At 36.3% G+C, this 19,868-nt stretch overlaps 1 protein-coding gene across 1 annotated transcript; it reads left to right on the top strand.

The window, feature by feature from the left end:
- The first annotated feature begins 5,863 nt into the window (after positions 1 to 5,863).
- Positions 5,864 to 15,522, top strand: LOC131874210 (guanosine deaminase-like). The gene is made up of 3 exons (XM_059217474.1): positions 5,864 to 5,887; positions 14,870 to 14,974; positions 15,112 to 15,522. The coding sequence occupies exons 1-3, from the start codon at positions 5,864 to 5,866 to the stop codon at positions 15,289 to 15,291; spliced, it is 309 nt and encodes a 102-aa protein (XP_059073457.1). The 3' UTR covers positions 15,292 to 15,522.
- Positions 15,523 to 19,868: the final 4,346 nt, after the last annotated feature.

The raw sequence follows: 19,868 nt of genomic DNA, 5'->3' as shown, positions 1-19,868 counted from the left end.
CAAGAGCATGTCAACAAAGGGGACTTGAGCTTAGCGGTGGTGATAGAACACCTCCAAGAGACAGGTGACCCATATGATACGATGTATGCAACAAGGAAGTCAACAAAGGCATCGTTGGTTGATAAGGAACAACGATTATGACAGGATAAGATGGTAAGCTATGACATTCTGAGAACCATGTACAAAATAGAGTCCTTAATCTACAGTGCAGAGGAAACTACGATATGGAATAAGAACAAACAATAATTACTGTATGACTAGCCAAAGATCAAAGTATTGAAGAGCGATAAATAACTGGGATCCCGGGCTTCATTCTACTAAAGTCGATATTAAAGATTAAGATATCCATCAGGCCTTTGCTGTGAGTATCTGAGGCTGTTGTGATTTAATTAAGCAAATCTTTTATTGTTCGAGTGACTGGAGAAGTTATCAAGTTACGTAGGTAGTTAATTCCATGGGTATTGTGGAGAATTAATATGGGGGACATTACATCTTGACAAGCTCGACTAGTGATGAAGACTCTTATTAATTAAAGATTAGCAATCAGTTTTAAGACAATGTTAATCATGTGATTAGTCAGCAATGATTAAGAAAGCAAAAGAATCGTTAAGGCATAGCACATTGAGTATTACGGAGTTTGTTATGAAAAGACACATATTATAGAGGAGTGGTCACAAGAATTACTGATAACAACGATTATGATTCTTGGGTCAAGCAAATCGAAAATTATGAAGAAATCAGTTATGAATAGGGATGACTCAACAAATCCAAATGATGCCACCTTTCAGTTTGAAGGGGTATAAGAGGCAAGTTCAACACATTCTCCAATCATGGAATATTGTTGGTTTACTTAGATCCATATTTGAATCTGCTCCAGTGGTGCATCTGCTTTCAACACGTGTAGCGTTGCACGGATTAGAGGAGAGAACTACGTTGAATGCAAAAATATTGAAGGAAGCCCAATTTGCTATCAGGAGAAAGTAATCAAGCTCAGTTTACACTCAGATCTAATATACGTATTATGTATATCAAAGTATATCTTCAGCTCAGAATAATTGTATATATAAATATCAGAGGACGATTCCATCCATTCGTAGACATACACTGTATACGAGACACACATTTTCAGTTCCAGAATGATTATACACATCTGAGGATTATTCCATCGATCTGTTTGTATTTTATTAATCAGTCATTAAAGGGAGTCCTTACAAGGGACATTACACTAGCCTTCCCAACCCTAATCTCCAAGGATTGTAAACAGGGATCTTTCCCAAGCACTTCCTAAAATGATATTTGAATAGTGCATACCAATCAATTGGGAGTATAGCATCCTTACAATTCTGTTGAATATCTATGAGTTTGTTAGATTGGATACCGAACTCTTGTTGATGGCGAGGTCTTTTAGAAGAGTTGGGCAATCAAATCATCTATATAAATTCCCTCTTTTCACCTCTTTTTTCACCTTTTATTTCACTCTTTACAAACCCTTTGATGAACTCACCATTCCGCAACTAGGAATTTAAGCCTTTCTTCTAGGTTTTCGACAGAGAAAACTAATTGAGCACTTTTTACTAACAATTCACTACTAAACTAGGGAACAATTTGAAATAGTAGGTGATTCTGTTGAATTCAAGCTTTTAAAATTTGAATAAAACCCTAATTACAATGAGAGGGCATAGTGAGGAACTTCCTGGAACAACTGCTTTGAAAATCTATCTCTATTTGCAAGAAATCGACCAATTTCATCTTTTGCTCTTACGCGGCTCTGAGATTGCTTGCTCATTTGAATTATCGACGAAAAGTCAAATGAATTGGATTAAAACCATTTGAACGGTGCCATTAATGCACTTTGTGAGGAACAAGTTGTCATTTAGTCAACCATTAGTTAACTTTAAACCTCAACCATTTATCGGGATTAATCAGCAATGTTCGTTGAGATTTGAATTCCTTTTCTGCCAAAAAAGAAAACATTGCTTTTGACATGGCAAGTTTGCCATGTTTCACAATTTTGTGTGTTCACGGGAGCTGTTTGAGTGTCCCAGCTATGCCTTTAGCCTCAATGAAAGTTGCTAACTCAACATCTCAATCTACCCCAGCATATTTTGCCATCTTGCTAGGACATGTATATTGTCCTAGTGAAGGCTTAAGTATCGGTGAAAACTAACCTGGATTCTTATCATCTTTTTGAACTAGAAGAACGACTGACTTGGTCCTTGTCATCATCTTTGATCTAATGGATCCGCTACATAGGTATTTCACTAGCTCGTGGGGACCATTTGGTTGTCCCAGGAATGTTTAAGTACTAGCAAAAACAACTTTTGGCCAACACATCATACTTGTCACCTTGTTCCCCTTTTCGCATCCTTGCAAGAGCTCCTAAAATGCTCAAGGGAAGGTTAAAGCACATGCAAAATTATTTGTGCTAAAAGTTCAATGTCCACGTTGGATGCATATATCCTCTACAATAGTTCACTGAAGCCTAGAAAAGATTCCAATGAAGGAGAAAGCTCCAATGGATCACAATGATATTGGAGTCAGTAGCCGTGTTACTTGTTAATGGTTCACCAAAGCAAGTTGGGAGCTTGAGTGAATGCTTTACCTTCAGTGGAACGAAAAGTTGTCATGTCTATTGCCATATGGGATAGTTCATGGCTCCGCTGAGAGCTTAGAGCCGTCCCAACGAATGTGTATTCTTTAGCGAAATCGTTGACTTGGACAATAGAACCCGCTTGTCTTGACATGTGAACACACAACTTAAAACCTTAATAACTCACATGTAGACATAAGAATTACAAGGAACAAGGGGGCCATCAAGGGAAAAAGGGACTTTGATTATGGAAAATAAGACTTAGGATCTAGGACAAAAATAAATTAACTGGGTTACGAGCATTGCCTAGGACAAAGGGGCCGGTCAAGCAAACGTTTAAAACGACATAAGATACAACTTATGCTACCAGTATCTAGAAAAACTTGGTCAACGTGAAAACATAACGTAAAGCAAAAGGAGCCTAAGGGTCTAGGTTTTAGGATGAAATTTTTATCAGATCTTAAACCTGTGATGGGTGAACTTAATTTTTTTTACATAGTGATAACAATGGCTCTATCTAGGGATGGCTAACAGTGAGATTAGGATGAGGATTCGGATCCCCGAGGGGCAGACCAAACAAAAACAACAAAAACAAAACAAAACAGGAAGGCAAAACAGGGAAACACACCAAACTAGATCTATATACAAAAATTACAAATGTGCATGGATTTGGATCAAGAAAAATATTGCTTCAAGAATTGTCCATGCACCGGCAATTCTTGATCTTCACCATCGAGATATTGCAGAAAATAGGAATCTTCTCCGTGTTGTTTTGTGATGATATAAGTGTAAAGTTATATTCAATTGCAATAAAAGAACTTATTATATATGTGAGAATATTATATGATTATATTGTCTAATATTCTTATTGTTTCGTTTGCAGGCTGAAGGAGAGAGATCATTTATGTTTTCTTTGTCTTCTCCAAATGATTCATGTCGGGCTTTATAGGTTTAGAGGACTGGTCAATAGATGTATTGACCGGTCATGTCATTTAGACATGACTGATCAAGGCACCTATTGATCGGTGCCTTTTCATATTGCACATCCCGATCTATGTTACGTTTGGTAATTAACATTAATACTTAAACACTCGGTTGAAGCGGTGTTTAGTTATGATGCTTTGTTAATGGCTCAAAAATATTTATGAACTAAACTCGATAACAATAGCATTACATATGCTATTGGGTTAATACCCCGATAGCATATTAATGCCGATCCATAAATGAATCGACATTAATATGCTATCGGGTTACTAGCTCGATAGCATTAGATCGACGCTTAACTATGTTAAGCAAGTCATCGATCTAATCCATCTTTATCCAATGTCAATATCACAAACATGATCAATGTTATAATCTGATAAACATATTCAGTTCGGAAAACAGAAATCAGATAATCGAATAGCATAGATGAATAACCAAAACAGAACAACGGAGAATAACAGGTTAGGAGAGTCATATCTTGCAGAAGCTACTAATGCATTAACACTCCCTCTTAGCTTTGGAAGATAGATAAAGTAACCTACATCACATTTCTTTTTCATAATGTCAGTCTCCAAGAGCATATATCATCCATACATCTGATATGAAGTACCATCAGAACATAAGATACAAATATAAAACATCACTCTAAGTATGTGACATAGAGTATCACCTAACCATGTGTTATAAAAGATTTATCATTTCATTATGACAAGATATCACCTGAACACGTGATATCAGTATTGCCTAAACACGCAATACTAAGGATAAACATATGAGGATGGTTAAATTCTCATCTTATCCAGGTTGTGATATGTGCACAAACATTTTATACAAAGTTTTATCACAACACCATCATGGCACATCCATGACATACTAGAGATCCAACATGATAACTGGTTAGAGAATCATAAGATCGTCACCTTATGATGTCTGCATACAAGTGTTCATAATCTGAGAGATCGTCACCTCTTAGATATGAACATAGGGGGTGAAACCTAGAATGTCCCAACATGACAAAAGAAGTTTACACATTAAACATCTTATTTACAAAGCAGATTACCTTTCTATCATACCTAAACCTTTTCTGAAGTGATCAACCTTCACTCTGGAAAGTGGTTTGGTCAGAATATCTCCAGTTTGATCTCCTGTGCTAACACACTCCAATTTGATCACATTTTTGTCTACCATGTCTCGCACATAATGGTATGGAATCTCAATATGCTTGGATCTGTCATGAAATACTGGATTTATAGAAAGCTTTATGCAGCTTTGGTTATCACAATGGATGACAGTGGGTTTCATGGGTTCACCAAATAGTCCCACAAGCAACTTCCTAAGCCATACTGCCTCTCGAGCAGCCATGGAAGTTGCAATGTACTCGGCCTCGGTGGAACTCTGAGCTACAGAAGACTGTTTTCTGCTGATCCAAGATATCATGGCTGATCCTAAACTGAAGCAACACCCTGAAGTGCTTTTCCTGTCAGTCACACTCCCAGCCCAATCTGAGTCTGTAAATCCGTGTAGGTCTAGATCGACTTTCTCATATTTGAGACCAAGGTTTAGAGTACCTTGTAAGTATCTCATAATGTGTTTCACTGCAATCAAGTGAATTTTCTTAGGCTCACACATAAATTGACTTAAGGCATTGACAACATAACAGATATCTGGCCTTGTATTCACTAGATACATCAGGGACCCAATCATCTGTCTGTAGAGTGTAGGATCAGTGGATTGTGACTTTGTTGCTGCTTCCTAAGTTTATGTAAATTTGTTTCCATGGGAGAGGTCATAGGTGTGCAGTTATGCATTCCGAATCTCTTCAAAATGTCTAAGGTATACTTTCCTTGGTTTAGTATAATGTTTTCAGAATTTTGCCATATTTCCAAACCTAGGAAGTAATGGAGGAGTCCCAAGTCCTTCATATCAAATTATTTAGATAAATCTTTCTTACATTGATCTATGAGGTGATTTTCTCCTGTGATTAGTAAGTCATCAACATATAGAATCAATATTAACATATCACCTTTATTTTGTTTGTAGTAGAGATTTGGATCTGCATCATTTTTAGAGAAGCCTAGTTTAGAGAGATAGGTGTCAATTCTTTCATACTAGGCCCTGGGAGCCTGTTTAAGCCCATAGAGAGCTTTCTTGAGTCTGTACACATGAGACTTTGCACCCTGAATTTCAAATCCTTCAAGTTGCTCTAGGTAGACTTCTTCTGAGATCTCACCATTAAGAAATGCTGTCTTAACATCCATCTGGTGCACCTTCCACCCTTTTGCTGCTGCAATGGCTAGTACTGTTCTTGCTGAGGTATATCTAGCTACAGGTGCAAAGGTTTCTTCATAATCTATTCCTTCCCTTTGAGAGAACCCTCTAGCTACAAATCTGGCCTTTTGCTTTTCAATACTGCCATTTGCAGCATGTTTGATTTTAAAAAGCCATTTAGATGAAACAACAGATTTCTTAGTAGGCCTAGGAACGATCTCCCAAACATCATTCTTCATAATGGACTGATACTCTTCAGACATGGCATCCTTCCATACTTGATGTTTAAGTGCATCTGATACATTGTTTGGTTCAACTTTAGAGAGATCATTCATAAGAGCAACATAGCTAGTGAATTTATTAGGTCTTTTGCTTTCCTTGAAGGTTCCTGAAGGAGCAACAAACTTCTGAGCTTCTGCTACAGTCTTGGTGGCCCATAGAGGTCTTTTCTTGAAGTTTTCTCTAGGTGGGTTTGGAGTTTCACCTATGGTTTCCTCAAGATTCTCCCTCTGAAGCTCAGGAGTAGGGTCTTCTTCTATGTTAGGAGTGGGGATATAGATTTCAGGCTCTATTGTACTTAGGGCTCTTTTGAAGGCTAAGTCTTCTTCAAAGATTACATCCCTACTAAGTTCAATATTTCTCTGACTATGTATATATACAGGACACCCAAATATCCTAAGGTGGCTGATATCTGGCTTTAGTTTGGTAAATACTTCCTCAAGAGTTTTATCTTCAAGATGTGAGTGAGGACATCTGTTTTGTATATACACAGCAGTGTTAGTTGCTTCTGCCCAAAGATTGATATTTAGATTCTGATCAAGAATCATGGCTTTGGCAGCTTCTACAATTTTCCTATTTTTCCTTTCAGCTACTTGTTGTGACCATTTCACACATCGCCCCATTGCAAATGGGGACCCTTGCTTTTTTTTGCTTTTTAGGGTTTGTTTTTTTGGTCTTTTAGGGTTTTGTTAGTTAGCCTTTGCATTTTGAGTGCTGTCGGGGAGATCAATAGGATAGCAGGTCCTGAAAATTTGGCTAAGTCTGAAAGTCCTGATCCTGAAATTTGGCTAAGTCTGGAATGTCCTGAAAATTTGGCTAAGTCTGAAAGTCCTGATCCTGATATTTGGCTAAGTCTGGAATGTCCTGATCCTGAAATTTGACTAAGTCTGGAAACTGAAAAACCTCAAAAAACTAGATTTTGCAATATAACTCCTGGAGGTCTGAAACCACTCTCAAACATCCTGAAAGTATATATGGAATATAACTTAAAGTATAAGCACTTATACTTAAATGTTATATTCCATTAAAATTGTCCTGATAGAGAGTTCGAAAAGTCAAATTTCGCTCCTGACCTTCACTGAGGATCCAGAGCGAAAAGTGCTCCTGTCCCTCTCCAAGGGTCCAAGGCGAATCGCTCATGTCCCTCACCAAGGCTCCAGAGCGAAAAAGCTTAGTGGAGTCATTCCTGACCTTGTTTGGACAAATTGAGACATCAAAGGCATGATGGAGGACAAAATGAACGTGATAGAGCATCCAGACTTGATTAAGGACGATGAAATGATGAAGTATTTATCTACAAAGGTAAATTCGCTCCTGTCCCTCACCAAGGGACCAGAGCCATTTTATTCATATACACATTTTTAGACCTTGTTTGGACTCGAACTTTTATTCATGGCGTGTAAAGAGATGATATTTTCCTCAGCGAAGGAAATTTGAAGTGAAAAGCAAAAAGATTTGGCCCTGAGAGCAAAAATCGCTCCTGGCCCTCACTGAAGGACCGGAGCTTGAATTCCAATTTCACATTATCCTTGCAAGATTTAAGTGGTTTCGCGATTTGAGGAGGTTAAGGGAAGTATGTTTTGCCCGTTGAATATAACTTAAGTACGCCACAATGAAGAAAATCGGCCTAAGTAACAAGTTCGCTCCTGTCCCTCACCAAGGGACCAGGGCTATTTTCAAAGGGCGCTCCTGTCCCTCTCCAAGGGACCAGAGCGATTTTCCCTCAAGGCAAGTTTTTGGCAAAAGGATAGCAAGTTTCGCGTTTGAGGTGGGTGGAGGAAGACACAATCGATCCGTTGAAGATAATTTTCGAAGCTAGCAAAGGACGAATTGGCTTGTAATTGCAAAAGTGCTCCCGTCCCTCACTGAAGGACCGGAGCTTGAATTTCAAATTTGCACTGTTCTTGCAGGATCAAGACAATTTTATGATTTGAAGAGACCAAGGAAAACATGATTTATCCATTGAATATAATTTGGAAGGCTAACAAAGGACGGATAAGCTTGGATTTGCAAAATAGCTCCTGTCCCTCTCCAAGGGACCAGGGCGAAAAACTTAATATCCAGTCCTTCTCGCCAAGTTTGGACAAATCTAGGCCAAGGCGCGAATTTGAAATGATGTTTAAAGGGTTTCACGGAGGAATGAAGTAACAAAGGCCACCAAATCGATGAAAATTGGCTAGGGCGCTCCTGTCCCTCTCCAAGGGACCAGAGCGATCTTGTTAATAGCCATTATTTTTCATGCCTAGACGCCAATATCCTCCAAATTGCATTAAATGCTAGATTCGCTAAAAAAAACTTGAAATATTTAATTAAGATGGCATTTAAAAATAGCACATAAGGTATTTAATTAATTAATTTAGCCTTTTAAAAATCAAAATTATTAATTACAAAGGCATTTAAATTAATTAATTATTAAATTAAATAAAAAGGGAGAGCGCTTGGGGATACTATTTTAATGTTTTTTTAAAAAAAGTCGGCCTCCTTTTTATTTAAGTTTTGTTTATTATTTGCCTTATTTTCTAAGTCGGCCTATGGGCAATTAAAGAGATGAGCGCCTATATAAGAAGGGTATTTTGAAACATTTTAATCCATCATTCACTCATCATTTCAAATGCGATTTGGAAGGGCAAAGAAGAAGTGCGAAATCTAGCTGGAGTGGAGCAAGTTTCTACAAAATGTGGAGACTATGGAGACTAAGGATGGCGAAATTCATCTTGAAGGCCATTGGAGAGGCGTATTTCTTGCTAGATTGGAGGATAATTTCCAGATTTTTGGAGACATTTGAAGGCGAATTTCGAGATCTTGAAGAAGCTAGTGGAAGATGGAGTTCTTTTCCAAGCTAAAGGGGGCGCATTTTGCTAAAGAGAGTCTTGATCTACATTTTGCCTTGCGAATTCTCCTATTTTTGGCATCTTTTTTTAGAATTAATTCCCAAGTGAAGGTATGGCGTAATCACCTTGGCACCATTTTTGAAGATTTAAATTTTGCTTTGAAAATCCTAAATTAGGAAATGATAACTCAAGATTTATCATGAAATTTCCTAATTAAAATCTTGAATCTTCCTTTTAAAGTTTAATTTTTAGATTTCAAGATATATTACTAATTTTGAAATGTTGTGTAGGTATCAAGATGGCGACTCCCAAACTCAAAGGATCTACAAGTTGGAAGGCTCTCATCAAGGAAAATCAAGCCAGAACAAGGACGATCAAGCAAGGACAAGGACGACCTTCTTCGATCTAGCCTAGCATTGACAAAGGCGACCTCCTCCAGCCTAGCATCGACAAGGACGACCTTCTTCGATCCAGCATCATCAAGATAAGGGCGACCTCTTCCAATCCAGTATTCCAAGGCGAGGTACATCAATCGTCCTACACATCAAGGACACAAGAAGTCAGAACAAAGGGTTCATTGAAGAAGCAGATAATTTCGGAAGAGTTAATTAAAGATAGCTTCTCAACAACATCAAATTGAATATCTACCAAGCTACAAGTGTCAGACGAGGTGGCATCCTAGTCATCACTCCTCCAGTCAGTGTGGTCCACCTTAGCATTTCCAGATTCAATGTACCTAACTCATGGAAGGTGGCGCAAACTCCGATGTACCTACCCCAGCTATCCATTGGTGGAATTTTCTAGAGAGGACATGTGTCCAAGCAATACAATTTTATCATTGGTCAAGCATTAAATGTTATGTAATGGTTGTAACAAACCCTAATTAGGGTTTTCATTGTTGAATCTTGGCCATTGATCTCGAATTGATCTAAGCCATCGAATTGTATTGAGGGCACTATATAAGCCCTGGCATTTCATTTTGTAAAGGGGGAATTAGAAATAGTTAGGAATAGTTGGAAGCAGTTAGAAGATAGAGAGAGAATAGCAATTAGAGTAGAGTAGAGAGAGAAGGCAAAGATTGTTGCCAAGATGTTGTTGTAAAAGACTTGTAACTTCATTGAAGAAATGGTGAAATTTATGGGTCGATTCGACAATTTGCATGGTCTTTATACTTCTCATGTTTGATTTTATGATTAGATGAGTGGAAGAAATGTGCTTGATTGATGGTGAAATTTGTATATCCATACTACTAGCAGTTTGTTGATTGCAGACTTGCCTTGCGTAGTCAACTGGAATCATTCAGCTTAAGCTTAACTTCAATTGTCGCTTCTTCATTGATATGCATCAACCTGATGGTGTCTATGCCTGCAGTGATGATTTGAACATCATAAAGCTTCCCTTCGAAGATCGCACTAGCCTTGTGGAGATGGTCCTGCGATGTCAAAACAAGACCTAGTTAGAGTTTCATCAAAGATCAATCATTGCTCCTACATTCCTTAGTATTAGGATTAGATTCTTTCCTCGCCCTCCTCTTTTTTCCTTTTTTTTCAAGTCAAAGTTAGTAAGAGCCTGTGTTCTAGCAATATTCAAAGCAGATCAGACGTTCAATCATCGAATGTAAGTCCCCTTGTGATTCCAGCAAATCACATCATACCACAAAGAGCTTATCCACACGTAGAGACCCTACATAAAAGAACATTGGAGTCACCCTGATTGATCCTTTTTTGCGATATCTTCAGCAATCAGAGGCTTTATTCAAGAGAGGATAAGGTACCCTTGGGTATTTTATTCTGTGTATGATTGTGTACAAAATACACGTCAACACTACCCCATTTTGTTGAGGATTATAAGGTATTGTTAGCTCCCTCTTAATCTCTGAGTTTTTACAAAAATCTCTAAATAATTCTGATGTGTATTCCCCCCCATTATCAGTCCTTAGGATTTTAATTTTATTTCCTGAGTAGTTCTCTGTCAGTGATTTAAACTCTTTAAACCTACTAAGGATCTCTTCTGATTCTTTACACTTCAAAAAGTAGATCCAAGTTTTCCTAGAGTAGTCATCAACAAATATTACATAACACAAACACCCTCCTAGAGAGGGAACGGACATGGGTCCACATACATCAGAATGAACTAACTCTAAAACTTTGCTTGTTTTCCTAGTACTATTATGGAAGGCACCCTTGATATTTTTACCTAGGGCACATCCCTTGCATGCCTCTAAATGATATTGCTGCAACTTAGGTAAACCTGTGACAAGGTTTTCCATAGATGACAAAGCTCTATAATTCAAGTGGCCTAGTCTTCTATGCCAGACCTCATTTGCATTTGTTGCTTCATGAATTAGGGCTAGGTTGGGCTCTGTGCACAGCTCATACAAATAGCCTTGTCTTTGACCAATGACTTTAGCTTTCTTGATGGAAGAATTTCTTGGCCAAGCCAACACCTTGTTCTCCATGAAGGTTACTCTGTACCCGTTATCTTCTAGGGCTGATATGGAGACTAGATTTCTCTTGATGCCAGGAACATATAGTACTCCTTTGAGTTGCAATGATATGCCTGTCTTTAGTTTGATGGTGCAGGAACCAATTCCTCTAACTGGATGTGAGGAATCATCTCCGATGGTTACTTCCTCTTCATTATCCTCTGTCATGGAGTCTAGCACTTCTCTAAACCTTGTAATGTGTCTGGATGAACCACTGTCGATCACCCAGGAGTTAGACTTATTTGATGCATGGCTTGTAAGTGCTGAGTAGAGGACATAGTTCTGGGAGTCATCTTCTCTTTTAGATTTTCTTGCTCTGGCAAATGTGGCCTGTTTGGCTCTCTCTGGACATTTTGCGACAAAGTGCTCGAACTTATCGCACCTATAGCATTGAATATGTGATAGGTCTCTCTTTGAAGTGTTCTTGCCTTGATGACCCTTCCTCTTCCTAAATTGCTTCTTCTTGGTTGTCTTATTTGTGTTAGTATTTAGGACTTGAAGGTCTTCATCTATGTTCTTTTGTTTTATTCCCATCTTGTTCAATCTTGATTCTTCTTGGAGACAATCGTCCCTTAATCTTTCAAACTTAGGATACTTGGACCTTGCACTGATGCCTTGGACAAATGTACTCCATCCACTAGGCAACCCATCTAGAGCAATGAGTGTTAACTCTTTGCTTTGGATCTCGTAATCCAGAGTTGCTAGTTCATCTCTTAGAATTGATATCCGCATAAAGTAGGCGTTGATTGTCTCCCCCTTGTTCATGGTGATATGATTTATTTCTCGTTTTAATGCCAGAGTTCGACTTGCATTTGATATCTCAAATGTGCTTTCAAGTGCTTTGAACATTTTATAGGCTGTCTGATGTTTTCTTATGATGGGCATTATGTTGTTTCTCACCCCATCAACTATTATTTTGATGGCCTTTTCATTTCCCTCAATCCATGCGGTTTTGTTAGGTTCATTTTCAGGTTGATCATTTTTAGTTTGAAAAAATGAATCCACTTTGTTCTCCTTTAAGATCATCTGGATTCTGAACTTCCAGGCTGAAAAATCATCGCCACTTCCGAGTCTGTCTTCGAATCTGATAGCGCTAGCCAATGGAGAAATGTGATGTAGTATATAACCTTGTTCTTAAATTATTCACAAAATTGAATAGCCTCAAGTTCGATCAACCTGGCTCTGATACCATGTAAAGTTATATTCAATCGCAATAAAAGAACTTATTATATATGTGAGAATATTATATGATTATATTGTCTAATATTCTTATTGTTTCGTTTGCAAGCTGAAGGAGAGAGATCATTTATGTTTTCTATGTCTTCTCCAAATGATTCATGTCGGGCTTTATATGTTTAGAGGACCGGTCAATAGATGTCTTGACCGGTCATGTCATTTAGACATGACTGATCAAGGCACCTATTGATCGGTGCCTTTTCATATTGCACATCCTGATCTATGTTACGTTTGGTAATTAACATTAATACTTAAACACTCGGTTGAAGCGGTGTTTAGTTATGATGCTTTGTTAATGGCCCGAAAATATTTATGAACTAAACTCGATAACAATAGCATTACATATGCTATCGGGTTAATACCCCGATAGCATATTAATGCCAATCCATAAATGAATCGACATTAATATGCTATCGGGTTACTAGCCCGATAGCATTAGATCGACGCTTAACTATGTTAAGCAAGTCGTCAATCTAATCCATCTTTATCCAATGTCAATATCACAAACATGATCAATGTTATAATCTGATAAACATATTCAGTTCGGAAAACAGAAATCAGATAATCTAATAGCATAGATGAATAACCAAAACAGAACAACAGAGAATAACAGGTTAGGAGAGTCTTATCTTGCAGAAGCTACTAATGCATTAACAATAAGAGCCTAACCACAATGCATGAATGTATTCATTTAATTCATAACTGCACTTTTAGACTGCTCAACACTAAATAGTATTTAGACAATTATTTTGACACAAACTTGAACCAGATTTTTTTACATCCACAAAGTGCAGACAGTGGTGATTCTTCGAATAGCTGATCCAGTTCAAGTTTAAAGAATTATCTATGATGGTCTATATCATATGTAATTGTTTCAAAATTCAAACCATTGATAGCTTTGCTTGGCAAACTGTGTGCAAAGTATGGGAAGATGGGATAAGTTTGATTATCTATCTTATTTTGACATGAATACAGTTAATGTTTCTTTAGCCACTTTTCTTTTAACTGTATAGGGCATTGATGAATATGTTTATAAATTGGCTTATGCAAGACTATCTTGGCTACAAATAATAACTGCCTTTCTGAAGTGGTTGGGGTCCTTCATACCATTATATTAACTTCAGAGCATTTATATCTGTCTAATAACAAGGGAGGGAGGTTAAGAACTTTCCATGAACTCCAGAAGCTGGTGAAAAAGTGTTTGAATGCAAGAGGAAATTTGGTGAAAATGTGTTTTTTGAGTTGATATGCCAACATGTTTTCTTGCTGGCATGTTTATGTTTATTCTTACGTGTATAACAAGATGGAATTCATTTTAGATGTAAAATGGTTCTATCAATGCTTAGGCTAAACAATTATGGTTGACATGGGGTATTCTCAAGTAGCAATATTCATCATTCATGTTAGAACAGACTTTGCATATTTGCTATAGAATTTTTCAGTTTATGCAAAACATGACCATTTATATTGGCATCTTGGCATTCCACATACCATACTTCCTTTTTGTTCAGGTTCCAGTATTTCATTTTTTGCTTATTGCTTATTCTGTCATCTTAATTTTTTCAAATGGATATAACAATTTGAGTATTTTAAATTGATTAAAGATCTTGTTCATTTTATATTAGTACCTTTGGTGAGAAAAACATTAATGTATTTTAGTCCATACATATTATAACAACTTCTTAATTAAGAGAATGGATCAATGCACATCCTCTTTGTCTCTAACCAAATTCAATTTATATTTTATTCTCATATTGTTATGAGTCATAATAGCTATTTGAATTAAGTTATTTATAGATTATATGTTTTGAGATACTTGCTTAAATTTTTTGGCCCTTTTTTCTTGCTGTTTCCTTGAAATTGTTTTGTTCGATTGTATTACTATTTTAGGTTTTTTGTAGACTTCTTGAGTTTATTTGTTAACTGGCCCTTTTTTCTTGCTGTTTCCTTGAAATTGTTTTGTTCGATTGTATTACTATTTTAGGTTTTTTGTAGACTTCTTGAGTTTATTTGTTAACTAAAACAACTATCATGTTTAGAATGTTTCTTATCTTAATATTAACCCAGTGTTAATTATACTAAAAGAAGAGTATTTTCTCCAAGTTAACTCATATGTGGACAGTTTTTTATGGATGACATCCTTCACTTCTCCCTTTGATTACTATGGAAATGCGTCTTACTCACTGACCTGTTTAGGCATGCAAAAAACTTGGGCGTACTCGCCTTCCAGACTCTGAGATTTATGCATCTTGCGAGCCTTGCTCAATGTGTTTTGGAGCTATTCAATTGACAAAATTTAAGGTACAGCTTAAAACCAAATAATGGTGTTCCATGCGTATCCTTGTACCTTATATTTCTGTTTCAGCAATTTTTTCTTTATTCTGTATCTGCCCATGTTTCTGATTTCATTGACTAATATATTTGTTTGCTGTATGCAGCGCTTGTTTTATGGTGCCAATTCAGAATCGGCGATTGCTGCTAGACTTGAGGCTCCAATTTCAAATTCTTTGAGGGGCACTGGTGTCTACCAGAAAACTAATATTATAGTAGATAAAGCAAATGGTTGCCTTGCTGATATGGCTGAAAAGGTTTTTGAAGATACAAGGGCAAGAAAATAATATGATCATTCTCATCTATTTGCTTGAGAGACGCAAACCTGACAGTTTGCCTTGTCTAGCAATCTAATGTCATCTTTGCTCGTTCTTAATAGATACATACTACTGTCTTCCTTTGAGTTTGGAAATAGACAGAAGATTTTCCCTTAACATCTTCTATAAGAAGGTGCACCAAACAAGAATGGCTGTGTTTATATAGTAATAGATTGCTGATCTTATATACAGCTTATATTATCATAATAGTGAAATATAGAATCTGTAAGGCTAGCTCAAAGCCTATTTGTGGCCATTTTGTTTTTCTAACCTTAACCTAGATAGCATGTTAATTCCTTAAACACATGAAAACTATACCAAAAAAAACAAATTTCATGAATAATCGTTCTTTTTGACACACAAATGAGAGAGATTATAGTGAAGTCCATTAGTGACTAAAGTAGGTCTTTAGAACCCCAGAAGATACATTCAATTGTAAAAGAGAAGTACTAGGTAAAGATCCCAGGCAGTGAAAAATAACTGATCACTAAGTGAAAAAGAAAAGAGTCAAAAGGTGCTGGCTGTTAGATTAATCCAATTAGTAAAGTGCAGTGAGAAAGTTTCTTCTCCTAAAAATTGTTCAAATACATAATAATGGGTATATATCCTAAACTTCCAACTACAATAATTTCTAGTTATTAACTTGTGACACTCAATTCTTTTTCTAACTTTTAAGGCATGCACCCAGCGTTCAGGTCCCGGTCCCATACCAAACCAGTTTGGGTATCGGTCCTGCAATGGGAGTAGCCTTAGCACTCTATGGCCACTCTTGGGCACTCCTAGATGCATCTGCAACCAGAATGCCAATTTACAAAAAAATCAAGATCTATTTTTGAAAGCATTTTTTAAACATAATGTACCTAGTGGGAGTGGCACTCCATTAGCTTGCGGTTCAAATGATGTTCAAACAAGTGATGACTTTGATCTAGATGCTTTGATGAAAATTGAAGACCAAGATTAGATTTTTTATCGTATTATTTTCAAAAAGAATTATTGTAATGATTTTCATTTGAATCTCGACTCTAGAGCTTGGACATATATGATATATGATATAATATTGAAATGTTGGACTATCAATTGACAATTAATATTATCTTTATCACTATCATTCATCAATGTTGAAGTATCATGCTATCAAATATTTAAATGTTATTATTATTATATGATATACAAATTTATTTTCAACTGTATATATATAATCAACTGTGAATATATATATATAATAAATGTGCCTAGCCATACCGTACTGGAATAATTCGTTTTAATTGTTGTATCCAAACTCTGTACCTATACTCGACCAATTCCAGAACCAGCAACTTAGATTTTTTGAGAACATAGAACTTATCCAATAATTGATTGTCTATAGATGCTCAAAGTTGTTAGTATGAGTAAGGAATTGAACTTATGAGAACTACATTTTGATATCCCAACTTGTCAGTAGTAGAATAATAGATGGACATAAATCCCACTAGAACATCCAGGAGAAAGAAAAGTAATGCCAATGCTTTATGGTGCACTTCTGTGGGTGATAGATGGTGTGGCATGTGCACAAAATGGATGATTTAAGATTTTCACATCCTTACTTCCCTTCCTGTAGTTGCATTCAATCTCTCTATGAAATCATCTAGAGACATAATTAGAGAAAAGCAATATCCACTGTAACAATAGTGTTCTCTCCACGCCACACCCAAAAGATGGTAGCAATCCAATAGAGTTAGTTATGAATAAATAAAAAGCAATCAAACAAAAAAAATTTCTTAGCAACCATGTTCAGAAGAGTCATAAATTGTAATAACGAGGAAAAAGAAATAGTGAATTTTAGCATTAATGATAAAAGAGGTCCTAAGTTAGCAAAAAAATTATGCACCCAAAAGGATTCTAAATGAATAGATAGCCTTGTCTAAAACATGTGATTGTACTCTTGAATCCATTGAGGGTTTCGTTTTGCCAATTGGTGAAATTTTGGGGTAAAAATTAGATTGGAGATAAGGTAACTAATTTGAACCGTCATTTTATAATGTATCTAAAGTCTGTCAAATTTTAGAACACGGCTTCTTCTACCATTCTATTTATAATGAGTATAAACATTGCATCAAGAAAATCAAAGAACAAGTTCTTGAATGGTGTGTGTGTCTCTCTTTGATGAAAATAAAAGAGTTAGCTCTCTCTTCTTTGGTTGAAAAAAACCTTTTTTGATCATAAAAATACATAAATCTTGTTGAGAAATCCTCACAATCATAGAGGAGGCTATGGCCTTCTTTAACTAGGCTGCACAAAGCCATCAATCTTTCAAAGAAGAAACGGTGCTGAACAAACAAAAGCAGAAAATATGAGTAGTGGCAGGGTTTTTATCAAAAGGATTTAGAGCATATTACATATCGGAGAGCCACCAAAGATGATGCAACCTCAGATCCAACATGCAGACAAATTAGAGGAACATGAGCTCCAAAGTTGTGTGGCATTGTATGTGTCTAAGACACAATGGCATTATATATCAGCTGGAAATGGAGAAGATCCAAGAATGATACGCATCCTATTATATTTAACGTAAATTGATATTTATATTGCAGGATTATAATATGAGAAAAAGGCAGATGGAGGAACAACAAATAGTGAAGAGTTAATAAGTGTAAAGTAAAGAGAGAAGATATATTGCAGCTGTAATAGATGTTATATATGACATAGATAAATACAGTTAGTTATGGTCAGATGTTTTTATGTATATGTGAATTTATGTACCCCTTTCTTTAGAAATTGTAAGAATATAATAGAAAAATAGTAGAACTAGTAATTAATATAGTAAAAATACTATGTGTGTAGTATTAGCCCTAAACAAGGTCAAGAGGCCAGATATCTGGTGTACAGGGCATACCATAGTGTAGTACTAGTCTGAAATTGTTGTTAGCTCTTCAATGCGTACTCCAACTCTAATCACATGATGCTTTACTTCAGTAAGCTACATGGAAGCCTAGAAACAATGGTTTACATTTTCCTATTAGAAATACTAAGGAAGGCTAAGTGGGGCTCTTTTTGTGGATGACCCTCTGCAACCTATCCAGCTAGTCATACCTCTAAGGTCATTCAGGTTGGTTATAGTGTCAGTTTGAGTCACATGAGGTTCTCTATTTTGATTGGTGAGAGTCAAACAGCATATGCTGCTTTGTCCCTTATGCATCTAATTTCAGATTGTGTGTGTGCCATTTGGAATCATTGGACCTCATTCGCATCAAGTTCAGCTTTCATTTGCTAAGTTTGTGTAGCTCATGAGAGGGAGGAGAAGAGTAGGCCATCTTAATATGCATTTGAGATGGTGCTATAACTCCATTTGTATCCCAAACTTAATTTTTTTAAGAATTTCATTATGCATCCTTCTTGCTCTTTTCTCGTGGCCTTGTTCATTTTGGAACTCTTTTTTGAAGCCTCTCTCTATTCTTTCATTCCATAGCTTTAGGGTATGTTTCTTCAGGTAAGATTCTTTTGTAGCATAATTTTGAGGTATCTTTGTGATATAAGACAATAGCTTTCCCCATGTTTTAAGGCCATTGTTCATCAATCCTTCAATATTAGTTGTGAAATAACTTTCCATTGTTTCGCTATCTTAACTTATTTCACCACCATCTCTAGGCTCTATGTTGGTTTTAGGTAATGGAGTTTTACCTAGGGAGTAGTAGGAAAATACTATGCAAGCACCAATGCCAAAATAAATACAAACAAAAGCTTGATACAAGTGCAAACCACTATGCCATAAATCACAATTAGGACACAAAGATTTCCTATATTAATAGGGTTTGAGGACAATAATGTATAGAACTATAATATTTTCAACAACATAATGACATATGAATCAACACTTAGAAATAAACTAGAATGATAGATAAGGAAGAAAACATCCACACATAGGTGATGCTAGATACGCATGGAAAATATCCTTTATGTAGAGAAATCCACTCACCGAAGCATATAATCAATATATTTCAGCAACATGTTTGTTACAATACAATATTAGGCTCATTGCCCTCCATGGAGATGAAAATCTTTGTCATCTGGAGAAAATTCAACATAACCACTAGATTGCAAATAATCATATACATCCTCAACCCAAGCATCTAATAAATAGGCAGTAAACAAACATGAAATTGCTAATGGTTTTTGGAAAACCATGAGCCAAAACACAATCAAACTCCATGCCCAAATTACAATGTCAAGATTGCATGATGGGTCAAGAAATCAAGAACATAATATTCTTTTAAAATTTCATAAATCCCTGTTGGGTGAAAATTTTGTAAACTGGGGAAGTTCACAAAATTATGGTTTCATCCACAGTGTGTGGGATCAAATCCCTCCTCACAAAGGGGATGTTGCCTTCTTATCACCTATTACATATCTACTCTTGAATAAGAACTTAAAACAAAATTACAATCTGGGTGTTACAATCATTAACTCTTCTTTCAAGATTAATGTTCTTCATATTTTCATATTTCATAATAGGTATTTCTCAAAAGACTTACAACTAAGGTAAAAAGGACGATAATAATTGATACCACAAA

This window comes from Cryptomeria japonica, chromosome 3, assembly GCF_030272615.1.
Source record: "Cryptomeria japonica chromosome 3, Sugi_1.0, whole genome shotgun sequence".
NCBI classification, from domain to species: Eukaryota; Viridiplantae; Streptophyta; class Pinopsida; order Cupressales; family Cupressaceae; genus Cryptomeria; species Cryptomeria japonica.
The sequence above is the reverse complement of the archived record's forward strand: the minus strand, read 5'-3'. Positions and strand labels throughout refer to the sequence as shown.